General features: G+C 38.7%; 1 protein-coding gene across 1 annotated transcript; it reads left to right on the top strand.

Moving 5' to 3' along the window:
* Nucleotides 1-300: 300 nt before the first annotated feature.
* Nucleotides 301-15,853, top strand: LOC107087725 (matrix metalloproteinase-14-like). Its single transcript, XM_015379451.1, has 11 exons — nucleotides 301-546; nucleotides 710-905; nucleotides 8,933-9,081; nucleotides 9,166-9,288; nucleotides 10,575-10,882; nucleotides 11,353-11,514; nucleotides 12,161-12,324; nucleotides 12,406-12,544; nucleotides 12,643-12,793; nucleotides 14,353-14,468; nucleotides 14,557-15,853. The coding sequence occupies exons 2-11, from the start codon at nucleotides 807-809 to the stop codon at nucleotides 14,976-14,978; spliced, it is 1,833 nt and encodes a 610-aa protein (XP_015234937.1). The 5' UTR covers nucleotides 301-546; nucleotides 710-806; the 3' UTR covers nucleotides 14,979-15,853.
* The last annotated feature ends 9,324 nt before the right edge of the window (nucleotides 15,854-25,177 follow it).

The following is a 25,177-nucleotide window of genomic DNA, read 5'->3' as shown; positions in this document are numbered from 1 at the left end:
AATAAATTAAAGATACATTTTTTAGAATAAAAAACTGTTGCAAGATGCATTTGTTTCTGATTTTATAAATATACATCTGTTTAGAAATGCTTAGAAAATGTTTTAAAGTATTTATATGTAGTTTGTTGACTAGTCTATATAAATTTTCCTTTACTTAGATAACAGTAAATCTCTATATAAGGCGTTTAATCGCCACCTAATGGTTAAAAAAAAAGCAGTATAGGTCATCAAGTTAAATCCATTTAGCTCTCCAAGGGAAGGCGGGCCGATCCGGGAGGAGGAAGAGGAGGGGGAGCTTTATAAACCAATATTTTCCAGAGAAAAAACCTCCCGGGAGAATCATAGCACCACGTCTGCAGAGGGAAGAGGAGATGGGGTCAGAATAAGCAGAATAAAGTCCAGCAAAGAGGGGAGAGAACAGGAGGACAGAGAGAGGATCTATTAGTGTGGAAACAAAGCCTGCAGCAACATCAGGAGCGAAGCGCAGGCAGAACTTGGACATCCCCACAAACCTCCCCTCCTCCCCTCTGACTTCCTGCCAAATTGGTAACTGTGCGCAAAATAACCGTGAAAAGAATGAACATATCGGAGAGTTATTTGTTGAAATAACGCAATTGTGAAGTTGAAGAGAGGCGCATTATTGTTTTATTGCCAAGTCGGCCTTTAGCGTCCAAAAAAAAGGAAGTTTTTTTCTTCTTTCCATCCGCAGATGATGTTTTGACATAAAAACAAGGGGGAAGATCGTGCGGACGTGTACAAGAACATCTGGCAAAGTTTGTTTTCTGCATCTTTTTGTGCGTGGTGTGATGATACCAGAGGTGAGGTCGGTGGTCCGGCTGCTGCTGCTGGCGCTGGTCTGGGAGCTGAGAGCGCATGGAGCGACGCAGCGGCAGGTCAACCCAGAGGTGAGCGCGCAAAAACATCCAAAGGACCCAGAATACTTCCAAAAGATTCAGACATTTACATCCTTAATGCATCTTTAACATAAAACAGACCTCAGGGAACAATATGATCAACTCTAATCTAAATAGGGGCAAATGACAAATCAGTGCTTAGTAAACTTTACCAAACGGTTTAGAAACTAAAGGATTAGGGTAAAGATAGGAGGATTATTCAGGATTATTCACACCTGTTGAACCTTTCACCTTGTTTTTTTCTCGTTATTATAAAGGTAAATATCATTCAACCCCCTTTGATTTGACAGCCTAAAATAAAATAAAAAAACAGGGCATTAAAATCTAACAAGTTTTTTTGGGGTATACCTGTACCACAAAATGCATATCTAAAGACTGAGATTAGATTAGATTAACTTTATTGTCCCAAAGGAAATTTGACTGTGGCTGCTACATAGTCCAAAACTATGTGTCACACTGCATTCACACAAAAAAACACTGCTATAGAAATTCCATTATAAGACAATAAATAAATACATAAAGAAGCATGTTACATTACATTCATAATAAAAAATGTAATCTAATATTGACACCCATTCTTGCTCTTTCAGATGTTTATAGACACATTTATAGACACAGTTTTATGTTTATAGACACATTTATAGACACAGTTTTTTTTTAATATACACACATTAAGATCTTGACTTAGACATAGCAATTTAAACCCATTGATATGTGCTTATCCAAACCCATCCACCTAATCTTTGGCTGCACATTTAGACTTGTCCAGCTGGAAGGTAAACCCATGCCCTGTTCTGAAGCCCTCTGCAGCCTCCAAAAGATTTTCTTCCTGGATTGCCCTTTATTTAGCTCCATTCTTCTTCCCGTCAACTCTGACCCACTTTCCTTCCCTGCTGAGGAAAGGTTTCCCCTCAGGATCTTTCTCTCTCTGCCATGCATCAAACAAAGACAATGTGTTCAAGTGTAATCTTCTCACCATTGTATTAATATGGGTAGATTTCCTGCTAATACTGTTGGTGCAGATCAGTATTTTTGAGCCATATGAAAACATGATATAGGCTAAGTAGCTGTAGTCTACCACTCATCTAAAGAAGCAGGATTTGTCGACTGCATTTATGAATCGTGTAAACGAATACTTTTACAAGTTGCTGTATTATTTTAAATCATTGTAATGTATGTGATAGCTTTGTTTCCCAGTCTGTATTGTAATGGATAATCATTTCTGTGGTGAGATGGGAAGGGCTTTGACCCTGGGTTAGGGGAAACAGCCCATAATGATGATAGCCTCATAAAAACACACAGAAAAATGCTGAGAGGGCAAAAGCACAAGGAGCTAGAGAAGGAAGAAATGTGCAAGTAATACATGAAGTTGCGCTGTGGTTTGGGTCAGAGACAAAGACATTTCTTTTATTGAAGTAGACATTGTGAGATGTGTGGGCACTTATTCTCAAAGGACATGAAGAAATGTAGGGTAATTGTTGACATATGTCCTAAATGAGGTCTGATCCGGTGGGGGGCGAGGAGGGTTTAACAATCTGAGACGTATTAAGCATCGCAGCAAATTTATCTGCAAAGGATGTATATTTCCTCCTGAAAAATCACACGCCATAAGGTTTAGTTTATATTTCTCTGCTCCAATTTGTTTAGGATCTGCTGTGTTTCGTCCAGTATTACCAGGAAAACAGCAGCAGGCTTTGTGTTTATTCAAGGAAGTGACCGTTCAGCACACCTGCTTCCTTCAGTACCATTAACAATCATCACATATGTGGGAAAACATCAGTTTATTTATAACGGATGCAGGAATGAGATCACAGAGTTATATATTTTTTTAAATCGCAGGGCCGCATCCGAATAACTGCACCCTGCCTTAGGCTTATAAGGAGTTGGAGCTGCAACTGTAACAATGAAAAAAAAAAAGTTTCTTTTTTTTTTTTACTATAATGTTACTGTATTGACCTACAATAGACGGGAGGCTTGAAAGGTTAAGCTGCAAAAAAGTTAAGATAGCAAGCAGAGCCATTTTAATTTTTTTTTTTTACATTTTGACATATTGAGAACACAAACATCTGAAGAAAGAGGCATGTTTTCCATATTACTTACATTAAAAAACTATTTAAGGACATTTACTTTTACACTTTTAAACTAAAAACAATGAATTTCATTGTTCAATGGACTAAAGCTCAGTATAAATCCAGCTGTTTGGTTAAGGCTTTTATAGGTTTGTTAGTTGTTCACAATAGTGAACAAACAGCATCATGAAAACAATAATGACACCAAAAAGTTCAGAGATACATCCATGCAGAAGGTTTAATCTGGCCTGAAAGTGTTGCAGGATGAAAATTGAAATAGTTACAAAATTAACTAAAATATAAGACATGAATGGAAACATGGGAAACATTTAAGAAGGTGTGCTGGTCTACAAAACATGCTTGGATTGTTTTCCAGAGACGCAAAGATGGACAGTGCTGATTTTGGAGCAAAATATAGGAAAAATTTAGAGGCTGATAGACAAGAGATTGGGGGGAATTTTCAAATCTATGCTGAATTATCTGAACATTTCTTTAATTAAGCAATTGGTACTTGGAATACAAAAGAGACGCAACAAAAAGCAAATGTAAATGATCAATTCAGCTCTATGCCCATAAAACTGCTTAGATTGGTTCAATAATAAGGTATGATTATTATTATGACCACGTCAATTATGTCCAATGCAACTCACTCTAAAAGCACCTGGGACTTTCTGACACAGTCAGACAAAATTAGCCTTCAAAGCGATTTTTTTTTTAACCATTGTAGGCGGCTGTGATAAAAACACCTGCAGATAGTGTGGCGATAAAATCCCACTTCCTGTGGACAGTGGTAAAGAAAGGAAGTGGTCAGCTTTAATCCCCAAACCACCATGCTGTGTCAGACTCAGTACCCACCAACTTTTAGCATGCAGACACATCCGCGTCTATACAAACACCCAAAAAATGTCTGCCAGCTGAGGTCATCAACTATAAAGGGTGACAGACAGGAAATGAGATGATGAAGCCGAGACAGGATGGATAGTAAAGGGGGTTGTTGCAAACCATTAAAAAGGAAGGCATTGTGATGCACTGAGGGACTGAGTCAATGTGCTGGAACAGAAAAAAAAAAAAAGAAAAATCTAACAGTTGTCTCTCTGCATTAGACAGGATGTAAAACAGTAATGCATATTTTCCTGTGGGATTGAACCTCACCCTTTTTTGCTTGTAAATGCACTTTAGGACCATTCAGATCAGTAAACTGGTAAGCTTATGCTAACTCCATATTGGAAAGAGGATGGAAGGAGGAGAACGGGAGGAAGTGGGTGTCGTTTTTAGGCCAAACCATTGTTTAAATCTTAACTTTTAAGCCAAGCGGTGACTTCCCAGAGGAAAACCAGGACGGGTTCCAGGATAGTGCATTACTTAAGTGACTTACCGCATTTCCTTAATGAAAAAGAGATTGTTTTTTTTTTCTCTTTAAACAATCTCCTGCCTCTGATATTTGCCTGACATTGCCCATTAGGGCACCACTTCTTCTTATATGTCTGCTAATATCAGACGATTACATGTGTGTGTCAGGGAGGTCTTTTGCAAAGAGGACAAAAAAGCCTCACAGCAGGGAAATATTTATACCGGTTCTGCTCTCCTGTGGTGAATATACCTGCCCACACACGCAATCAAATCCTGTAATGGACAGTTGCAAGGGAATTGGGAGATATAATTTCACCCCATTTGACATAATCCTGCCGCCCTCTGTATAGAGGAAGGGATGTGTAATAAGCAGATGTGAGGGCTTTGTTTACCCAGCATGCCTTAGAAGGACTCCCATCACTGGTGACCAAAGTTCCTTTCCATTGGGCCCTGATGGGTGGAACAACTGACTAACTGTCCTCCTCTCATCCTATGCAACATCGATTCTCCACAAAGTGAGTTGGTGTAAAAAAAAAAAAGCATTTTACACGGCTCTAAACCTGAAAAAAGTGTTTTATGAAACATCAAGTCATGTCAAGCCTGTGAGTCTCTTTGTAGAATGTTTATACATCAAGATAAAGGGTACAACCTTTGCAGAGTCATGCATTTTTTTTAACTGAACTTCATGATCACTTAGACATAAAACAATGGATGTTCAATGCTCAACTCATAATCTATAAGAGCTGCCAAATAATAAAATTATTATTGGATAAAATTGCTAAAACTCTAGCTCTGTCTGAGCTGTTGTTGAGGCTGCATTAAGCAGTCTCAATGCTGAGGTGACTGAAACTTCATCGGCACAGACAGAGTGTCTGCATAGCATAGCTAGAGATTAAGTATTTCATCTAAGTTTTGTACCAACATTTAAATATAACTTTAACTATTGCAAAGGTTTCACATATGTGAGTAAGAAATACAATTACAATTATGATTTTGGCTGTAATAAAAACATAATTTTCCTCTCTTTTCCTGTTTTTGCATGTTTTGACCTCTCTCTGTCATCTGTGGGGACTCTATTGTCGTTGCACTATGCCTGTTAGAGACTCCTTAAAACAGACCGAATTGCTTAATGGTATGAAAATAGTGAATTGCAGATAATTGGACAGAAAAATCCTTTGCAATGCCAATGCAGTGCACAACTGTACTACAGTGACTATATATTGAACAGCCTCAATGTTCGGTATATATTACAATTCAGGTGCGATTTCTTGACATGTCCAACTAATCTAAGGTGACATCTCTTAGCTGGCACTCCCATTATAAACTACAGTAAGAGATTAAAAAAACTATGCAAAATTATTATTTATTATTTACTAAAAGCTCAAATCTTTTGAATGCAATGTCAAAAGCTAGAGATTTCTATCTATCTATCTATCTATCTATCTATCTATCTATCTATCTATCTATCTATCTATCTATCTATCTATCTATCTATCTATCTATATATATAATAGTTTACCTGTGTTTAAANTTTTGAATGCAATGTCAAAAGCTAGAGATTTCTATCTATCTATCTATCTATCTATCTATCTATCTATCTATCTATCTATCTATCTATCTATCTATATATATATCTATCTATATATATATATAATAGTTTACCTGTGTTTAAAGGATTATAAGAAATAAGGCATCAAAAAAAGGATTATTGTGTTATAAAAAGCCTATTTTTGTGCTAAAAAGATTGCTGCTGCAAAAGGAGAAATATGTTTGGTTACTACACCTAATTCGACAAATGAAATTCAGAGCACGTAAAAATATTTTTGCAATAGTTTGAATAGCTGAACAAATGGTGTGAAAGAGAATTTGTTGCCTGAAGTATTTTTATTGGACGATTACCTGAAGAGAGCACTTTGAACACGGCTTTCTGAAGCGGAAAATAGGCCAGGAGCTAAAAATCAAAGCACTGTAAATGCACAACATGTCACTTCTTACTCTGCTTTAAATACTAACCGTTTCCTCTTTCTGGTTCTGCTTTAGTTACCCAGTCTATAAGTGAGCTCAAAAATAGCAGTGTGTGACACTGAATAAGACTTTGTTAAATAACCCTAGAAGCCGATGAATGCCTTAAAGTCCAAACAAGTGTTCTCTGTTATCCATGAGAGCTTTTTTTTTTTTTTCTGAGCAGAGGCCAATATTAATATGGGATGAGAGTACCGTGGGTTTTTCCTTTGATTCTAAGAGCCATACGCCACATATTGACGGCAAACTGCAAGGCCTGTTGTGATTCTTATCTATTTTATCTGGACGCATGTAAAATTCATCTTTTTCTTCTTGTGTTCTAGTCTTTCTTTCCCCACTCATGTAGATGTGCTGTTACACCAGTTAACAGTGGGACTTTTTGTGTCTATAGGGGTGAGTCAGAACCAGAAAGAGCTCATTCAGGGTTGAAATCTAAACACTAAGACCTCCATGTCTCGCTAGGACAGACAGAGGAGGGGAAACTGGACCTTTTCGAGGACCTCCAAAGCTGCCATTCAACCTTTTCCAGAACCCAGCCAGAGTGCATTAGCATCTTTATTATAAAACTAATAAAGATACATACCCCTAAAGCATAAAATAATCCAGTGTTTTTGGGAGAAAAAAAGTGCACAGCTAAAAAATGTAAGATTAAAGCTACTTGAGGGTTAAAATGAATTTAGAGTACAGCAGTGCTACATTAAATACGTTCAAGGCCTGTTCTTAACATTATGAGAGGCTAAACTTGCATCACACGTGTTCTAGAATAGAGTAGTCCAATATAAAACTGTTAAAAGCTACGTCAGTACTAATAAAACAGCATTACTCCAAAATAGCACTCTAGGATACAACGATTTTTTTTAAGGCAGCAGTGATAATCTATAGGAAATCAGGCTAAACCATTTCAAAGTTAAAGTGGTGCTCGGCTAAATCAATTAAAGGGGAAGCAGTACTACACTAAAGATTAAAAAAAAGAAAACTAAAGAATCTTCAATATTTATTCCCCTTTCCATTTTTGACTTTAAATGGAAATCAATAAACTGATTTAAAAGGATCAAATGTATTTCGTGTTATTTTAAAGTGCAAAAAGTGATTGACAACAGGCCGAAGCTGGATGTCTACGTTTTGAAAGACAAACTTAGTTTTTCTGATTTCATCCCCAACGATTCAATTCATCTGTGAATAGGAAGTGCAAACACAGCAGAACATCTCTTCTGTGTCCCTTTCATGGACAGCACATGATGTGCTGTACAATGTCAGCAGAAAACATTGGAAAAATTGGCAATTAAACATGTTTTGTGTTTACTATTAGCAACAAATAGCCCCGAAGCAGATATTTAGCTGGTCAGGGTGTGGTTCCATATGATTATTTAAGCAAATGGGTTTTCCATAAAAATGGGATAAGGGAGACGGGGAGAATTAGTGTGATGAGAACAGGATAGAGACATGAAGGTGGTGGTGGTGGGGGGGGGGAGTTTGACTCTGAGGTTTGGATGCTGCTCAGGAGAAATTCCCAGTTAAATTACTAACTGACGCTGCCTCTCAACTGGAGACATTGGCTGAGGTTTGCCCAAGGCCTGAGTCTCACCCTGGGACACTCCCTTACTCTGCTTTTCTGACTCTGTTATTCTCCTTTTCTGCACACGCACCCATTATCCTGAGCTCCGAAACCCAAACATTCAAAACAAATAAACTTGTTTAATTGTTTGCATCAAGTCGATCTACTTCAGGCAAGGACAGTATATCTAAACATAAAACAGAACATCTAACCACAGCTGAGATCACAGTGACTGCGTATAGCAGAATATCATTTATCACCGTTTGCACAGACCTCAGTGTTGTTTTTTTGGTCCTGGTTTAAAAGGCTAAGAGTGCAGGAGAAGCTCTGTGGGAGAAGCGTGGAGCAAAGCCGCTGGCATTGGCTTAGATGTCAACCCAGAACTGCGGTGAAATGGTTTTTTAGGGGAATATCAGGTCAAGCTTTAGCTGAGGTTTAATGTTCTGCTGCACAAAGAATCTAAATGACCATACGCTCAGAATGGGTGAAAAAGAATCCCTCATATACGCAAACAGAAATCACACTCTGTAACTCAGCTTACATATAATAGCTGCTAAATATCTTAAAACTGAAATGAATAACCTGAAATGAATTCACCTTTTGTGGGAAATTTCTTTAAATTTCAGCCCCTCTGGCTCGTCGAAACCAGAATCCTCTTTGTTAGAGTTTAGCTCAGTATTGGTCCACATACGTATCCACTGGGGTGAGTCATGTTGATGGTTGAATGGCATTTCGGTTTAATAAATAACTGGCCAAGTGCTTGAAAATGATGCAACTGCTTTCGGCTACACAACAGAGGAGTTATTTATGAGCTCATTTGGGTTTTCAGAGAGGAATGGGCTTTCGCTGCAGCCACACAAAAACTTCCCGACCTTGTACTCCTTGTATCTGTCCTTTTGAAACCATCTCCTCAGCTGGATCATCAACAAAAATCTGCTGAAATTTATTTCTATCTTATATGAAAAGAACATCTTTAAAATGAAAATTCTCATCAGTGCCCTCTGTGTTTTTTTGCTTTTTAGTCATGGCTGCAGCAGTATGGTTACCTTCCCCCAGGAGACCTAAGGACTCACTCCCTTCGTTCCCCTCACTCCCTATCCTCAGCCATCGCCACAATGCAGAGGTTCTACGGCCTAACAGTGACCGGCAGCATGGATGATAAAACAATTGAGTTAGTACCAAACACACTAAAAGATAAACAAAAGCACAAACTATTAAAAGGGGCTATGTCATTATTTTGTGTGTTCTCTTGCAGGGCCATGAAACGACCCCGCTGCGGCGTGCCAGATAAGTTTGGAGCAGAGCTGAAGAGTAACTTGAGGAGGAAGCGTTATGCCATTCAGAACCTGAAGTGGCAGAAGAGAGATATCACGTTTTCGTAAGTCAGGAAAGTCTCAAATGAAACAGAGAAAGCAATCTTTAAATAGAGGACAAATGATCAATTTCCATTTTTTTCATAAACAAAAATGATGAAAAATCTAGCATGCATTTGCATTCAGCCATTTAACTTGGGTCCCTTTTAATAAGATTCTTCTTTGGAACTTGTCTTCAGAAGTCACTTTAATTAGTGGAAAGGTTGTAATTCAGTAATTTATCTCAGTATTAATTCAGATGCTCTGTGAAGGCTTCTCAGGGTTTTTTATTTTTAGAGAACTTCAGTAAACAAACAGCACAATGATAAAGATCAACTTACAGAGCAGTGCTCAGTTTGTCATGTTAGAAAAGCCTTAAAAACCTACCAATAAATGGCCACCCACTTAAACCCAACTGGACAATTTAATTAAATTCAGTTTCAATACAATTTCAATTCAGTTTATTTCTATAGCGCCAATTCACAACACATGTCATCTCAAGGCACTTTACAGTTCACCAGATCATACAGTCAAATTGATTCACAGTTTTTTATCTAAGGAAAGCCAGTTGATTGCATTGACTCATTGACTCAAATGCAATCTCTCACACTGAGCATGCTTGTAGCGACAGTGGAGAGAAAAAAAATCCCTTTTAACAGGAAGAAAACTCCAGCAGAACCAGGTTTAGTGTGAGTAGCCATCTGCCGAGGCCGACTGGGGTTCAAGGAGACCGAAGGAGGGATACAAAAAGCAGCAACAAAAAAAAAACAGTTTACATTAGAGAATTATCTAAGATGCACCACAGTCGCAGGAGCATCATCCCATAATGTCTATGTCTCTTGAAAAGAGACAGAGAAAATGTCCAGGGTTGATAGAAGTACGGATAGGACAAAATCCCCTGGAAATACTACAGTGGAGTAGCTCAGTCATAGTCCAGACCTGAATATTAATGCTCACATAAGCGCTCCATCCAATCTAAATAGACCTGGGCGTTTTAACAAATGCATGTCGCTTTTATCAGATTTGAATTGGTCAAAACTATTTGAAAACCATATAAAATTGTATTTTGACATTAACCAATCTGATTTATGTTGATTTATCAAGTAAAATCTCTATTGATTAATTAGATTTTGCTGCTCTAACATGACAGAATGCTATAGGCAGGTGTACTTTTGTAATTGATTTATTGGATCAAAGTTTTTATCCCCAGTTGGTAAATATTTTAATTGCAAATAGCAAAGATCTTTATTTTGCCTTGAATAATTTATTGTCGTATCTTTTCCGCTCTCAAACCTAACTGCACACTGAGCAGGATCCAGAACTACACCCCAAAGGTGGGCGAGTATGAGACCCACGAGGCCATCAGGAAGGCCTTCAAGGTGTGGGAGCGCGTCACCCCGCTGCGCTTCAGGGAAATTCCCTACAGCTACATACGGGACAAGGTGGAGGAGTTTGCCGACATCATGCTCTTCTTCGCCGAGGGTTTCCATGGCGACAGTAGTCCTTTCGATGGCGAGGGCGGCTTCCTGGCGCATGCCTACTTTCCTGGCAACGGCATCGGTGGAGACACTCACTTTGATGCGGCCGAGCCATGGACGATTGGAAACAGGGATCTGCATGGTGAGGCTCCGAGATAGCTCCATCTTTCCAGTAAAGGAAAGATCTTTATCTCTCTACAGATTCTCCTAAATCTGATGAAACATGAAAACCTTTAAATGCTGGGAGTAACTCACTTGTTTGCATCCCGGGGGACTTTATTTTTGCTGTCACAAGCAAAACCTGTTGCGTGTCCAGACTTGTGTCATTCCTTTTTAGGCAGTACAGAGGAATGTGGTTATTTTCAAAGTGCAAAAACCACAAAAATCCCCATTGTCAGCTATTTAAGCCAAACTTGTGTTCACATGACTTTCCATCTGATTTTATTTCTGATCTACTGATGTGTGACAGTAATGTGCTTTTGACTCATTTGTAAATTTGGGAACGGTTCTGCTTCCTTCTTCTTCCATCCAAAACTTTTTTTTTTCTACCACAACAACTACTTTAGTCTTTTTCAAAACTAAGCAGTCAGTGAAATGAGTCGTTTGTTCCAGGTAATGATGTCTTCCTCGTTGCTGTGCATGAGCTGGGCCATGCTTTGGGTCTAGAGCACTCCAATGACCCCTCAGCCATCATGGCTCCCTTCTACCAGTGGATGGACACAGAGAACTTCCAACTTCCTGATGACGACCGCAGAGGCATACAACAACTATATGGTATGTTGTAAGCACAAACTATTACACATCTTTAGCTTTATTAAGCATGAAATTTAATATATTTGATTGGGATTTAATATTATTACCATGCAGATGGAGCTGTGGAGGAGATAGAAATAAAACATTTTGACCAAAAAAAAAATGCAAACCCCTGTGTATGAAAGCAACAAACAATTTACATAATTAACTTGTTGTTTATGGCACCATCACACTTTAGGGATGCTTATCCTCAGCATTTGCACAGAAGTCACTCAAAATTAGTGAACAAAGCAAAATTCCACAGTGAAGCAGTGACCCTAAAAATATAATTCGAACACCCGATATCCTTTCCATCCTACCCGACTCTACTGAAGCTAATAAATGATACAGAAATGTATCTTTATATGCCACAAGCCAGTAGAAACATCCTCCAAAAGGCTTGAAGCGTTAACCACAGTTTAAATTGGATTTCATTTTGAATTTTCAGATTTTATTTGTAAAAAATGTTTGTCAACCATTTTTTCCTTTTTTTTCTTCCTTTAATTTATTGCTATCATTGGTCTTTTGGATTGCCATATCAACAAAAAAAACAGTTTATAGCTGTGACAAACTGGTGAAAATGTAGTTTGGTTTTCTAATTAGGTTAAATGTGTTTCTGCTCCTTTAGGGTCTGGATCAGACCTTCCGCCGCCCCCTCCATTGACACCACAGCCACCTGACCATGACCCCCAGCCCACTTATTCACCAGATAAACCTCACTTTGGTCCTGACATCTGCGATGGACACTTTGACACCATTGGAATCTTCAGAGGAGAAATGTTCGTCTTCAAGGTAAACTGATCTGCAAACTTTCTGATTTCCTTTTTCTTTCCTGTTTGTCGACAGTATAGTGATCTTTGTTCAAAATTTCAGGACAAATGGTTCTGGCGAGTACGTAACAGCCGTGTGTTGGAGGGATACCCCATGCCCATTGGTCACTTTTGGAGGGGTTTACCCTCTCACATAAATTCTGCTTTTGAAAACGAAGAGGGGAAATTTGTTTTCTTTAAAGGTCAGCCAAAGCACTAATAAGTAAACTACTTTGTGTGATTATTAAATGGCTAACATCTTAAATGTTCACTCTCTGTCCTTGTCTCCATCTCTTTGCAGGGGACAGGCATTGGGTGTTTAGCGAATCAATTCTTGAATCTGGTTACCCCAAATATCTGAGGGAAATGGGCTCCGGCCTTCCCAAAGATCGGATAGATGCTGCTCTCCTCTACACCCCCAATGGACACACCTTTTTCTTCCGAGCTAACAAGTAAGCCTACTTAACTGTGTGGGTGGTTGTGTGTGAGTGTGTGTCTAAAATAAATGAGTACTATAGTTTACCAGGTTGAAATTCAAAGGAAAACGCCTCCATTACCACTTACCTCAGACATGTTTGATCATTGACCATATAGGGATTAAAAAAGGAAGCTTAATCACAAACTGTGAATAAAAAGAAGAAAAAAAGCTTCCTGTATAAATACAAAAATAAACAATGAGGAGGAGTTAAATGCTTAATCTAAAACACTTGGTATAACCCCCCGCCTACACTGTGGCAAAACCCTCAACATTACGACACAAGCAGTAAAGATTTCCTTTTCCAGAGAAAATTATGCTGTTATTTCTTTTTTTTTTTATGCAAGTTTCTAAGATGTTTTCCTTTGTACTAATAAGTTTACCTGTTGGATGTTCTTTTTCTGGGTGGATCATCAAAATAAGTGGCCCTCCTAATTGTCAATCATTATGGTGATATGTTTACATAAGGCCGTCATACATGGTCGTCCCCATTTTCACCTACTGTTGGTGATTCTGACATAGTGGAAAAAATAGCAAATCTTTTGGAAATAAAGCTTGTATGAGCAATGAAAACAACAACTTTTAAACAGAGTGTGCATGAGGAGAAATGGGCTCGTACATGCTCTCATATGTGTTTATTAAACATTTCCTCTCGGTACGCTGTACGATTTTTTTGCCCTTTTCGGGCCGATTCTCCAGTCGTGTGAGAATTTATGATTGGGCTGAGTTTCAGCGTCATCGCGCATATGGCAGAGGGTAACGAGGGGTGATCAGCCTCTAAATGACCAACTGCTGATCAGGAATCATAAGGTCGGGAGAAAAATCAAACATGTTCGAAATTCGGTCGGGGGTCGTAAGGTCGTATAGGAGTGTGAGAACATGCATCATGAGCTGTGAGCTTAAAACCCTGCGGTTTCGTCACACAGTTTGAATGTAGCTGCATGCAACGATTGAAAATATCGCACAGCGTATTTTATTTTTGAAGTGGAGAGGGAGATGCTTTTCAAAAATTCACGAAAAATCCTCCACTGAACCTTTAACAGGTGTCACATGGCAGTGAGTTTGTAAAGTACATATTGCTGTGTTTAGTGACAACTTTATCAATCACCACTTGTGAAATTATACATGGCTAATATTTAGTCATACAGTAATTCAGATGATTGGTATATTTAGCATGAGCTTAGCTGTTAGCCATCCGTCTGCTATAGATAAGGTAGCTAAAACCAGTTATCGTTTCACAAACTTCACAGCAAAAAGATCCAACCTGTCACATTATACCAAGCCCAAAGGAATAAAACCATCAATTCGTATAATAAACACATTAAAGCTAACGAATGTTTCCAAAACCAGCTAAACAACATAGACTTTTGGTACGATGAATCTCACTTAAGATCTAATAGTTTCAGATCCCCCTGAGCAAATGTTATTTCTAATTTATGTTTAAAGGCCTTTAGATAATTTATTGTCAGGTTTTTAACATTGTGTAAAACCTATAAGCAGCTTCCACTAAGTGTTCCTTTGCTTCCCTTTCCTCAGGTATTATCGTTTCAATGAAGCATCAAAAAGAGTGGATGACGGTTACCCCAAACCAATTGACATGTGGCAGGGTGTTCCTGACAACATTAAGGCAGCCTTCATGAGCAAAGATCAAGGTTTGCATGGCTCAACAGCTAATTTCCATCCGTCCTTGTTCATTAACGCTGCCATCGGTTTTTAACATTTCAATCTTCCTCCCCTCAGCATATACCTACTTCTACAAAGCCAACAAGTACTGGAAGTATGACAATCAGAGGATGCGTGTGGAGCCTGGATACCCCAAATCAGCGCTTCGTGACTGGATGGGCTGCCCCAATGAGGATCCTAAGACGGATGGAGGAAGAGGTGGAGGAGGCCACGACAAAGACAAAGAAAGAGAGAAGGAAACGGGACGCGAGGATAAGGACAGAAGACCTGACGACAGGGAAACGGAAAATGAGACAGAGGAAGAAGTGGATGTGACTATTATCGAGACGAGTCAGGGGAACGGAGCACTGGCTGTGGTGCTGCCGCTGTTCCTGCTGGTCTGTGTGATTGCCACATTGGCAGCCCTGGTGTTTTTCCGTATGTACGGCACTCCACGCCGAATTTTGTACTTCCAAAGATCTCTACTAGATAAGGTGTAAGTGGAGGAGTAAAAGGAGCCAGGGAGGAGAGAAACAGGAACAAAAAGGGAGCAAATGTTCAACAGATAGCCAATCGGAAGAGAGAAGAGGTGAAGGAAAAACCCTAGACCTTTATTTTAAAATATTCCTACCATCGCTTATCTCCTAACCACTCCATCCTTCTGTTTTCCACTCCTTTTGCCTCCACCCATCCTCCTGTGGTAACTGACGCCAGCTTGTTGCTGTTTGTTTTAGTCATTTTTCAAGGTCTTGCTTGTAGTTTTTTTTTTTTTTTTACCGATGGTAAAGTTTGTGTTCTCGTGAATTACCAGTCTGAACCTGTATTTCCACAACGCAGAGTGAAGCATGTTTCTTTGCATGGGCGCCCACCTCCAACCAATCCTCCCCTCTTTGTTAAGCTTGAACACACTCACCTAAGCACACACACACACACTTGAAATCCAAAGGGACATAGTTGCTTTGTTTCTTTATCTTCCACTAAAAAAACATGTTGGAGCCAGTTTGAACCATAAAAGGGAAACAAATTTGCTGACATCCTCATAAAGCAAGACATACACTCTCAAGTTACACCGTTTCTATGGCCGATTCATTACCTTTGTGTTCCATGATGAGTTTTGTCATGAGTGATGTTGTCATTAGCATTATGACTGTTACTATTATTGTTGTTGAATGTCATTTTTTTTGTTTTGTTTTTGTAAATTGACATTAAAACGTCCTGCTGGACAGAGACATACACTTTGGAAAGTGGCCTTAATTTTATACATGTGGGGGATAGTGAACAGGGGAATCGGGTTTTGTATGCTTGAAATTTGATTGTTCTTTTTTTATATATATACATTGAATCTATCTCAAATGAAAATAAATTGAAGATTTAAGAAAAATGACTCCTTTTTTGTTATTGTACTTGTGCAACTTTAAATTATGGTGCTACTATACTAGCCGGGGGTTAAAAGGAGTTCAGCAGTGACAATAATAGTAGTAATTATGATTATAATGACAACTATTTGGTTTAAACAAGACTGTGTGTACCTCCTCTTTTCCCCTTTCCTCTTACATAAATAAAGTAATTTCAAAAGGCTTTCTGTGCTTTAATTATTATCCGGTAAATTATCTTTCTAAATGTTTACCTATGAACCGTCTTTCACCTGGAAGTTTCAGCCGAGTCGTTAGCTCGGATCGTGTCTCTTTTCCATCTGGTCTTCCCCAGTCTCCCTGGACCTCCAGGTTTCTTGTTCCCCAACCGCACCACTGCATTACTGGGGCTCAGAAACTGGCAGGCCCTTTAACTGGGTCGGAAAATACAGAGCGGATCCAAATCTTAAGTAGAAACAGGGATGAGGACGATTGTATAAACCCCGTTGCTGCACAGCAGAAAAACATATCTAAACTATACAATTAGAAAGGGAAAGAGGGAGTGTGTGTGTTCTTACTATATTTATGAGGATCATAAATGGAAGGGAAGTGCAGGATAATGAGGACTCTACAAAGTGAAGGACTTTGGTTTTTCTTCAGCAAATCAGGGATAAGTTGCCCATTTTTAATAAACCACTAATGGAACTTAGAAAATAAAAGTCCTTAAACAGAGAAAAGAGTACAGATGCCTATCTTATTCAGAGCTATAAAGGAGTTTCCCTGGTTACAAATGTATTGCTACCTCTTTTATATTACATTGTATTTAATATTTCAACCGTAAACCTCAATTTGTTTGTATTGCCTTCATATTTCATATCACAAACCAAGATAAAGTGGTGAATAATGATAAACCAGCAACTTTTCTGATCCGTTCCCTGAACTTAGTGAGGCTGTTTGCTTCATATTGCTCACTAGCAAACCTGTAAACCCTTCCCAGAACAGCTGGATTAGTTGATTTCTGACAAACAACTAGATGCACTGGATTTTATTTAGTTTCAGAGGAACTGAAAGTTTATGCACACTTTGTTTTTGCTTTTTCTCTAAGTGCAAATCTGCAAACAACCATGCATTCTTTCCTTTCATTGATGAATAAAGTCATCAAAGTTTGCATTTTATGATGTTGTGAGTCATTGATAGTGTATGTGTGCACAACCTTACATTATGCTCCAATTTAACTGTGAACTTCGACATGTCCCCACAGCTTATCCATTTGCTGTAAAGAGATAGGTCAGTGGCTCTACGATATGCTAAGATTACAGAAAACGGGGCTTCATGCTGTTGAAATGATGAAGTAATTTTCCGTTGTGCTAGAAAGCTTTAGGGCGCTCATGATTTTTTTTTGTCCATTTCTTACCAGTGTTTTGGAGAGAGAAGTCACGAGGCATTTAGGGGGGGAGGAAGGAGGAGCATGTGGGGGTTCAGTCCCATTTGGAGGCCAGAGATGGATCAGAATTCCATGAGCAACATCTGGAATTCCAGCTGCATCATGTGAGCCAGACACAGCATGATGATGGGGGATGGGAGCTGCTCAGATCTATCAAACTATCAAAACAGTAAACAACGAGGAATGTAAGCAGCTTTTTGACATGTTCCATTTCTTTAATTTTGGCCGGCTTAATCTCTTTTCTCTGTGTCTGCCAAACAAGTCACACATTTAGCTGTGGGTAAATATTTGATGTTTTCTATCGTGTACCAGCTGACTCTGCAGAGAGGAGAAAATAATGGCTTCAGGATAGCTTCTCCCCGCAGTCCTCTCTGTAACTGGAGAACTTTTCTTCACTGTCCGGGAAATGACTCACTCCTTTTTTAACAAAGCCTAACAAAAGACCACACCAACATGTCCGGCCTCCTTTTAGCCATCTTCTCTGTCATTTCAACCAGACGAAACCCTGCACACTAAAATGTTAGACTGCTGCAGAAAATGTTAGTCCAAACTGAATTTGGTCAACACAGCATATATAAGTAAGTAGGCAACTGTTAAAATGATCTTTTATTCAAGTGAAATCCTGGAAGTGCTTAAATCCAGACTTCTTTGAAGTTGAAGAGAACAGAGAAGTAGCAGGATTTTTTCTAAAAAGAAATGTTTTAAATTGACGACTGATATAAAATGCATGTAAATAGCCCCGAAAATGAAATAATACAAAAAGGAGGTCTCAAATATCAAATATCCAAAGCTCGTTTGGATTGGATGGAAACGGGTCAGCCACAGATGCTCAAAGTTTAGACTTTTACTTCTATAGTATATTTTCATAAAACAATAATTAAGTATAGCTCCACAGCTAAATGTTTAACTATTGAGGTGTACGCTGAATATGGTCACCCTTTTGCAGACTCTCCCATTTTATTTAAACCAAGTTGCCTGAATTTAACTTTATCTATCAAACCCTTCAAACTCTTATCTGTTTCAATGTCCCTTCCAAACAAGTCATCCCGCAGCATCTTGCTGCCTATACCGTGTTATACAGTAGGGAGTGTGTTGGTCTGTAGTGTTAAACTCCTCCCTTATTTTGCATTTTAAAAGCAGGCCAAAAGGAAAGAGAAATTCCAGCTCATACAAGCACAAGAATCTTCATAATTTGCTCGAGCTCCTGTAAATTCTATCAAACTTGCAATAGTAACCTTTTATGTTTTTCTTCATACAATACATTGAGGTTTGTGGTTGGAAACTGTTAAAAAGATCAATGGTATGAAAGCTTTCACAGACATTGTTGAACATATTAATACAAGTATTTTTATGTTAACACTTAACTGAATTTTGTTTCATTTAGTTCCCGGAACAGACAGATCCTTGACAGAAGGCGTTATGCCTTTGTCCTTCCTCTAGAGTCTTTTACATATCTCAACATACAAAGCATCTTCACAGTGCACCCAGCCTGAACCTGAATGAACCCTGTCACACATTCAGTCAAATTCATCATAATTACCAGACTCTTTTTAAGTGTCTGCATGTCACTGGGCTGCATGCTCCCTTTGTGAGGCTGAAAACTGCCTGCAGCCTCCTGAATACAAACTGTGTCACAGGGAAAGTCCTGCTCTTGCTCCATGTCTCGTAAACTCTGTCATGATGTTAATTGTAAATCCCCCAAAGAATGAGAAAGAAGGACCAACAGAAAACGGTTACTGTTAAACTTTTCTGCTTCGTAACACACACAGAAAAAAAAGTGAGATCATGGAAAAGGTGGGAATTTATGCAGGGATATAAAGTTGGCATCTGGTTTTCATTTCTGTTAGTTAGAGCTTTGCCACATCTTAAACCACCACTGCTATAGCAGATAGGAAGAGGAACGGCGTATTGCGTTCTCTTAGTTCTGCAGAACATGTACAGAAATACACAAAAGCATTATTTCAATTTTGGGAAAGTCCAATGAGGGGGAAAGGGAAAACCTTTCCTAGGAAGTGTATAAATGATACCTGTTCTCCACTAATATTGGAAGTTATTCCCCCTGACAAGATGAACTGAAAGAAGCAGGGTAAAAATTGTATAACATTTATAATCCCAAGGAAAGCTGATATATCAGTAATATTTGTTTTTTTGTTTTTTTTGTCATAACCACATAATAAAATAAAAACCTTACTTGTTACTGTGCAGCTTTGTTATTATTTTAGTTAAATCATGCATTGATTGCTTTTAAACCACACAAAGTTGTGCAACTCATGTTGATCGATTAATAAAAAAATCCAAATGAAATACACAATACATTCTGGAAACATAACCAGATATATAAAAACTTGAAATGGATATAAATCCTTTTGTGAGGCACTTTGTAAGAAGGAGTCTTATTCATTAAAAAAATGTCCCAGTAAAAATCTTCCTTGATATTTAAACCTTTACAGGATACAATACGGCAAATGATGTTAACAGAGACAGTGAGTGAGATTTCCTGCAGCTCTTCTGTAAATGAAATCAAAAATCTCCCACGTTAATTCACTAGATCTGTCTGCTTTCTGCTGTACATATAATTATCAGTTTAAGCTCATTATTGGCTTTTTATAGCTGAAAGTATGCTGACCCTCAAATAAGGTATTCCAACTTTGACTTAATATTCCCCATTTTCGCTTTATTTGTGGTTTGCATTGCCAGAGAAAGAAAGATGGATTAATAGGCAATACATTTTTCCATTGTGACTGCATGTTGGCTTTCCGTTTAGCAACACATGAAACTATGAGTGGAAAAATAAACTCCCCTCTCATAATTTAAATGTATTCCTCTCTTCCACAGTCGTCTTGATCTCAGCTTTCTCTTTCTTTGTGCGTTTGCTTTGAGATGTTTGTTTTTGCCATAGACCTCTCATCGCTAAATGTATTGAAAACTTAACTTAAGCCTTAATTACTGCTTTTGTACCTCAACACAGGGTCTGCACTTTGATTGGGTGTGGTGCAAAGGGAGCAAACTCTAAACAATATACTGAGAAGCTATTGTGTTGGAAGGAAAAACTACAGCAGAGAATGAAAGTGAATTGATATAGATTTTTCACGTTGATCTGGCTAAAAAATATTCCTTGAAGACGATCAGGTAGTGTTTCATTTTTAAAATCAATGCAAAGTTTTCAAAAATAAAAAAGATTAATAAATAAAATCCAGGGAAAATAACCAGTTGAGAAGAACCAGAGTCCTTCTATGTGTATCTATATTATGGTCAGCATAAATCCAGCTGTTCTGAGCAGGGCTCAGAAGTTAAGAGAACATCAGGGAACAGAAAAACATCCTGAAGACCAAAGAGCAATGCTGACATGGTAACTGGACAAGCTGTTAGCCAATGTCATGTAAACAACAAATCTGTTGATACTCTACAAGCAGGGATTGACAAAGTAGCAAAAAGAAGGCTAAAGAAAAGGTCCTGTAAGCAGTTTGTCATTTCAGGGACACAGAAAACATTACATGATTGGCTGTGGTAAGACTGCACTTTTTGGTGCATGAATAAAACGCGGTAAAATGAACACGCCATCTCAGTTGTGTAACATTTTGGAGGCAGCTTGTTGCTATGGCGATTATTTATTTAACAGTGACAGAGAAGCTGGTCAGTGTTGATGGATGGAACTGAAAACAGAACAATCCAGGAAGAAAAAGAAGAAGAAGAAGAAAAAAAAAAGAGGTTCCCCTTCCAGCATGACGGCCCTAAAAATATAACCAGAGTGAAAAATTTGTGTTAAAAATCAAAATCCAGACTTAAACTTAACTGAGAACCTGTTGTAAATTGATTTTTTGTGAATACTCTATCCGCTCTTAGAACTACAGGCAAAAAAATATCTGCCTTTAAATGTGAACAGTTAATAAAGGTGTACTTTTAAACACTTTATGCTGTAATATCAGAAAAAAAAATATTATTTTGGTCGGATTATATTTATTGATGATGTGTGAGTCTGTTAAACCTAATACCTGCCTGTTTCATGTCTGAACTAATGTTTTACTAAACAGTTTATCTAATTAGGAAAGTTCTTGTCTCAGGATATACAGCTATCATGTTCATTATGTCCATAACAGAGATTTAGGAATGAAATAGGGGCACAGACAGAGTGGATATTTCTTAACAGCAAGTTCTCTGTGCTTTTGTCTGGAACATGGAGTAATATTTTGATAAGGCTGGAGCCATGGATTTCACCTCATTTACAAACATGTGTGATGTAATGATGTGATGATGTGGCATAATAAAGTTGCATAAAATGCTTCATTAGCTGTGATTCTGGGATGACTTTAATGAGATGTGAGTCCGGTTGGTAAACGCTGCCTTCTGTAACCCTCAGCAAATTCTCTGGACTGAGTAAGATTACAATTTCTGTCTAAATCTGTGGTCATGTTTCATGGTTATTTATTACATATATGTTATGAAGTGTTATTTAAAGGTTTGTTCTAAGTGGTAAATGGCCTGAACTTATATAACACTCACACGAGCCACAGCTGCCCTGAGGCTCACTGACAGAAGCGAGGCTGCCGTATACTGGCGCCACCAGGCCCTCTGACCACCATCAGTAGGCAATGCAGGTAAAGTGTCTTGCCCAATGACACAACAACATTGAAAGTCGGAGCCAGGGCTTGAACCATCAATCCTTCGATTTCAGGGCAAACTCCTACATCCGACGCCACTGTCGCCGGATGGATCAGAATTCCATGAGCAACATCTGGAATTCCAGCTGCATCATGTGAGCCAGACACAGCATGATGATGGGGGATGGGAGCTGCTCAGGTCTATCAAACTTTTAAAACAGTAAACAACGAGGTAGGTGATCTTTTCTCAGGAAAGAATCTGGGAGAGAAAGCTTCAAGGTGAAAGCACAGAGATTTCCTTTCCAACTTTCCAGTTCCTTGTGATTGTCCATCAGTGCGATACATAAAGGTATCAGGTTATGAGGTATAAAAGCTATTTAAAAAAGTTCTTATTGCATAAACATCTTTGTATGACACAGAATGTGGATACCTTGCATAAATGGCACTGTTGGAGCACCCCTCATCATTGGAACTTCTAGAGATGCACAGAATCACAGCATCACTTATTGAGACCACAAGAGAGTGTCAGTGGGACCCCAAAACTCCTCCTCACTGTTCCCACCCCTCCTGCATCTTGTTAATGAACTACCGCACAGCATCGCTCTTTGGTTTTCTCTCTGTCGCCGTTGCGTCCAATGCAAAAGACTACATCTGGTTTCCATAAGACTGTGCATGTCATCACAAAGAAAGAGGCAGAAAGGGGGCAGGGAGGGATTAAAAGAGGAAAGGAGGGGGGTATTATATATCAAAGGAATTTTGAACTTTAAAAGTAAGACTTGCTGTCAAGATGTCGCTGTCTTTCATCCTCGCTTCAACTAATGCTGACTGATGTTTACGTGGAGCTTGCCAAGTGGCTGTCAGTAATAAAACGCAAAGACATCTTAAAGGGACACGAGGGAAAGAGCGCAAATGGGAATACGAATAAATAAGGCAGACAAAGAATTTAAATTCTTCATTTAGGAGCCAAGTAAAGGAAAGTCTGTGTGATCCAGAGATCAGAAAGGCCTCGTCTGAGGTTGTCTGTGAAACTGGATCTTGGTGTACTTCTCTGCTGAGCTCTTAACACATAAACCTATGTGGTTATACTAAAGAGGAGGGCAGGAAGAGAGTTGGAGGGGAGGGTCTGCTTACAGAGCGAAAACATATTGTTTTTAGGGCCCACTCACCAGGACAAGAGCTGCCTTGCTCAGCTGACTGGCTGCTATGGTTGACCTGAACCCTCATAGCACAGGTGGTGGTCTGCTTTGGTCTTCCAGCTGCTCTTAGCAGTTAACGAAGAAACACAAACCCACAGAAATATCAATTTGAGCAATGTTTCTAGATCTTTCTTTGAAAGTTTGACGTTTCAGCAACCTGGGAAGGGTCGTGACTAACACTCCTTAACTCAACTTAAAATAAGAGCCAGTCTTAGCTGAAATAAGCTGTTTCATTGCTGATAGTTTAAAAAATAGTAATGATTCAGCAAAATTAAAGGCCTAATTTTCTACCGGTAAAGCCTGACTTATCTTAAAGGTATAGTGGAGGTTTTTTGTGAATTGTTGAAAAGCCCCACCTCTCCACTTTAAAAAAAATGCACATGTACAACCCTGTACCCTCTCCCAAAAGGGGGAAGGCCTATTAAATGCGTGCGAGAGCATGTACAAGCCCATTTCTCCTTGTGCACACTCTGTTTAAAAGTTGCTTTTTGCATCGCTCATACAAGCTTACTTTCCAAAAGAAGGTTTGCAATTTTTCCAATATTTCAGACTCACTACCGTTAAGTGAAAATGGGGACGAGCACATAGGATACCCTTGTGTAACCATTATACATCATGTGTATTGTTACTTTGTTAGCCAGATTAGACAGAATAGTATAAGAAAGAGGAGATGACCTTGTTCGGGGCTCAATCTTTGCTCAATCTTTGCCGGACGCTCGCGGACGTTTTTTGAGCCCACAGCTGTGCCAACCCTAAGCAATTTCTCTGTCCTATAATGACCTGACCTGGAATGAACTCTGTTACTTTTTTACCCCTGTTTTACGGTCCTTTTTTATATGGTTTTACCCAGTTTGAGTTAAGAGTAGTAAATAACTTGCTCCCAGGTAAAGAACCGGTAGGGAAGTTCCGAGGCGCAGCCACTTTCAGAAGGACCTAACTTCCATATTTAACAATCAGAATGATTGACAGTTAGGAGGACCACCAATTTTGATGATCCACCCGGACAAAGAATATCCTCCACTATATCTTTAAGGTGGAGGATGTTAAACTCTTTCGTAATAAGACTCAGTCTTTGCAGCTTATGTATGAGGTTCTCAAAGGCTTTAAGATTTTGCAATCTGTGAGCCAAATGCAGCGAAGGCCGTCAGTGAAGGCCATACAAGAACAACAATGGTGCAGGATGCAAGAGTTTATCCTGCAACCTGAGCGTCATCAACTTGAACCGCAGCTGTGTCTGTGTCAGTAGTTCTGTCCTTGGGACATGTCACCTATAACGCCATCTAACGGTGCTCAGAGGGCCTGGTGGCCGCTTATGGTACCCAGTGCTGTAATACTTAAGACCAGTCTCATGACTTTATGATGGAGATTTTCTTCTAAGACCAAAATTATGGAAACAATAATTCATCAGTTAATACAATTCTTCCATGTAAAATGTAATAATTCAAATCAAAGCAACAATGTAACTCGTTGCCACTTATCTATTTATGTCACTTAAGCCCACCCATTCCCCACTTCCACTCAAGGAAAGTTCACCTTTTATTGTGAAAAAATGTGGATCGCTGCTCTTGGTCTTGACTTGGTCTCAGGTTAGGTTTACTGGAGTAATTATTTTTTTAGACAACTTTTTACTTCTACTCCTTACGTTTTTTTGCAAAATATCTACTTTCTACTCCTTAAATTTTAAAAACAGACTCGTTTGTTTTGTTTTATTTAAGCTGATTTTCCTTATGGCCTCTTGGTATAAAAAAAAAAAAAAGAAAAAAAAAAAGAAGAAAAATTAAAAACCATCAAAATAATTTGTTTCATCCAGACAATTAATTTCTCTGTGGTTGGACTCGGTGCTGCACCCACTTGTTGCCACATACCAAAATTAATTGCTTTTCAAGATGATGCAAAGTTAAATTTGACACTGTAACTATAGTTATGGAATTAAGTATAAGGAAATTATCATCCAGAATTGTAGCAAAATGTTTCTTAAAAAAGGCTAGTGCAGTAAAGTATCTGTCCTTAACATTTTTAGTGCATTCATTTTACTTTTATACTCTCAGTAGTTTTAAAAACGGTACTTTTACACTTTTACTTCATTAAAAAAAGCTTAAAGGGACTTTA

Source organism: Cyprinodon variegatus, unplaced genomic scaffold (genome assembly GCF_000732505.1).
Source record: "Cyprinodon variegatus isolate N-32 unplaced genomic scaffold, C_variegatus-1.0 Scaffold192, whole genome shotgun sequence".
In the NCBI taxonomy this organism is placed as follows: Eukaryota; Metazoa; Chordata; class Actinopteri; order Cyprinodontiformes; family Cyprinodontidae; genus Cyprinodon; species Cyprinodon variegatus.
This window is presented reverse-complemented; position numbering and strand designations above follow the sequence as displayed.

What these genes read in the sequence shown, in the direction of transcription:
- LOC107087725 (XM_015379451.1), top strand. Translation starts at nt 807, where the DNA reads ATGATACCAGAGGTGAGGTCGGTGGTCCGGCTGCTGCTGCTGGCGCTG. An exon ending in AGGCATACAACAACTATATG is followed by an intron (nt 11,515 to 12,160) that starts GTATGTTGTAAG and finishes CTGCTCCTTTAG; the next exon opens with GGTCTGGATCAGACCTTCCG. An exon ending in CTTCATGAGCAAAGATCAAG is followed by an intron (nt 14,469 to 14,556) that starts GTTTGCATGGCT and finishes TCCTCCCCTCAG; the next exon opens with CATATACCTACTTCTACAAA.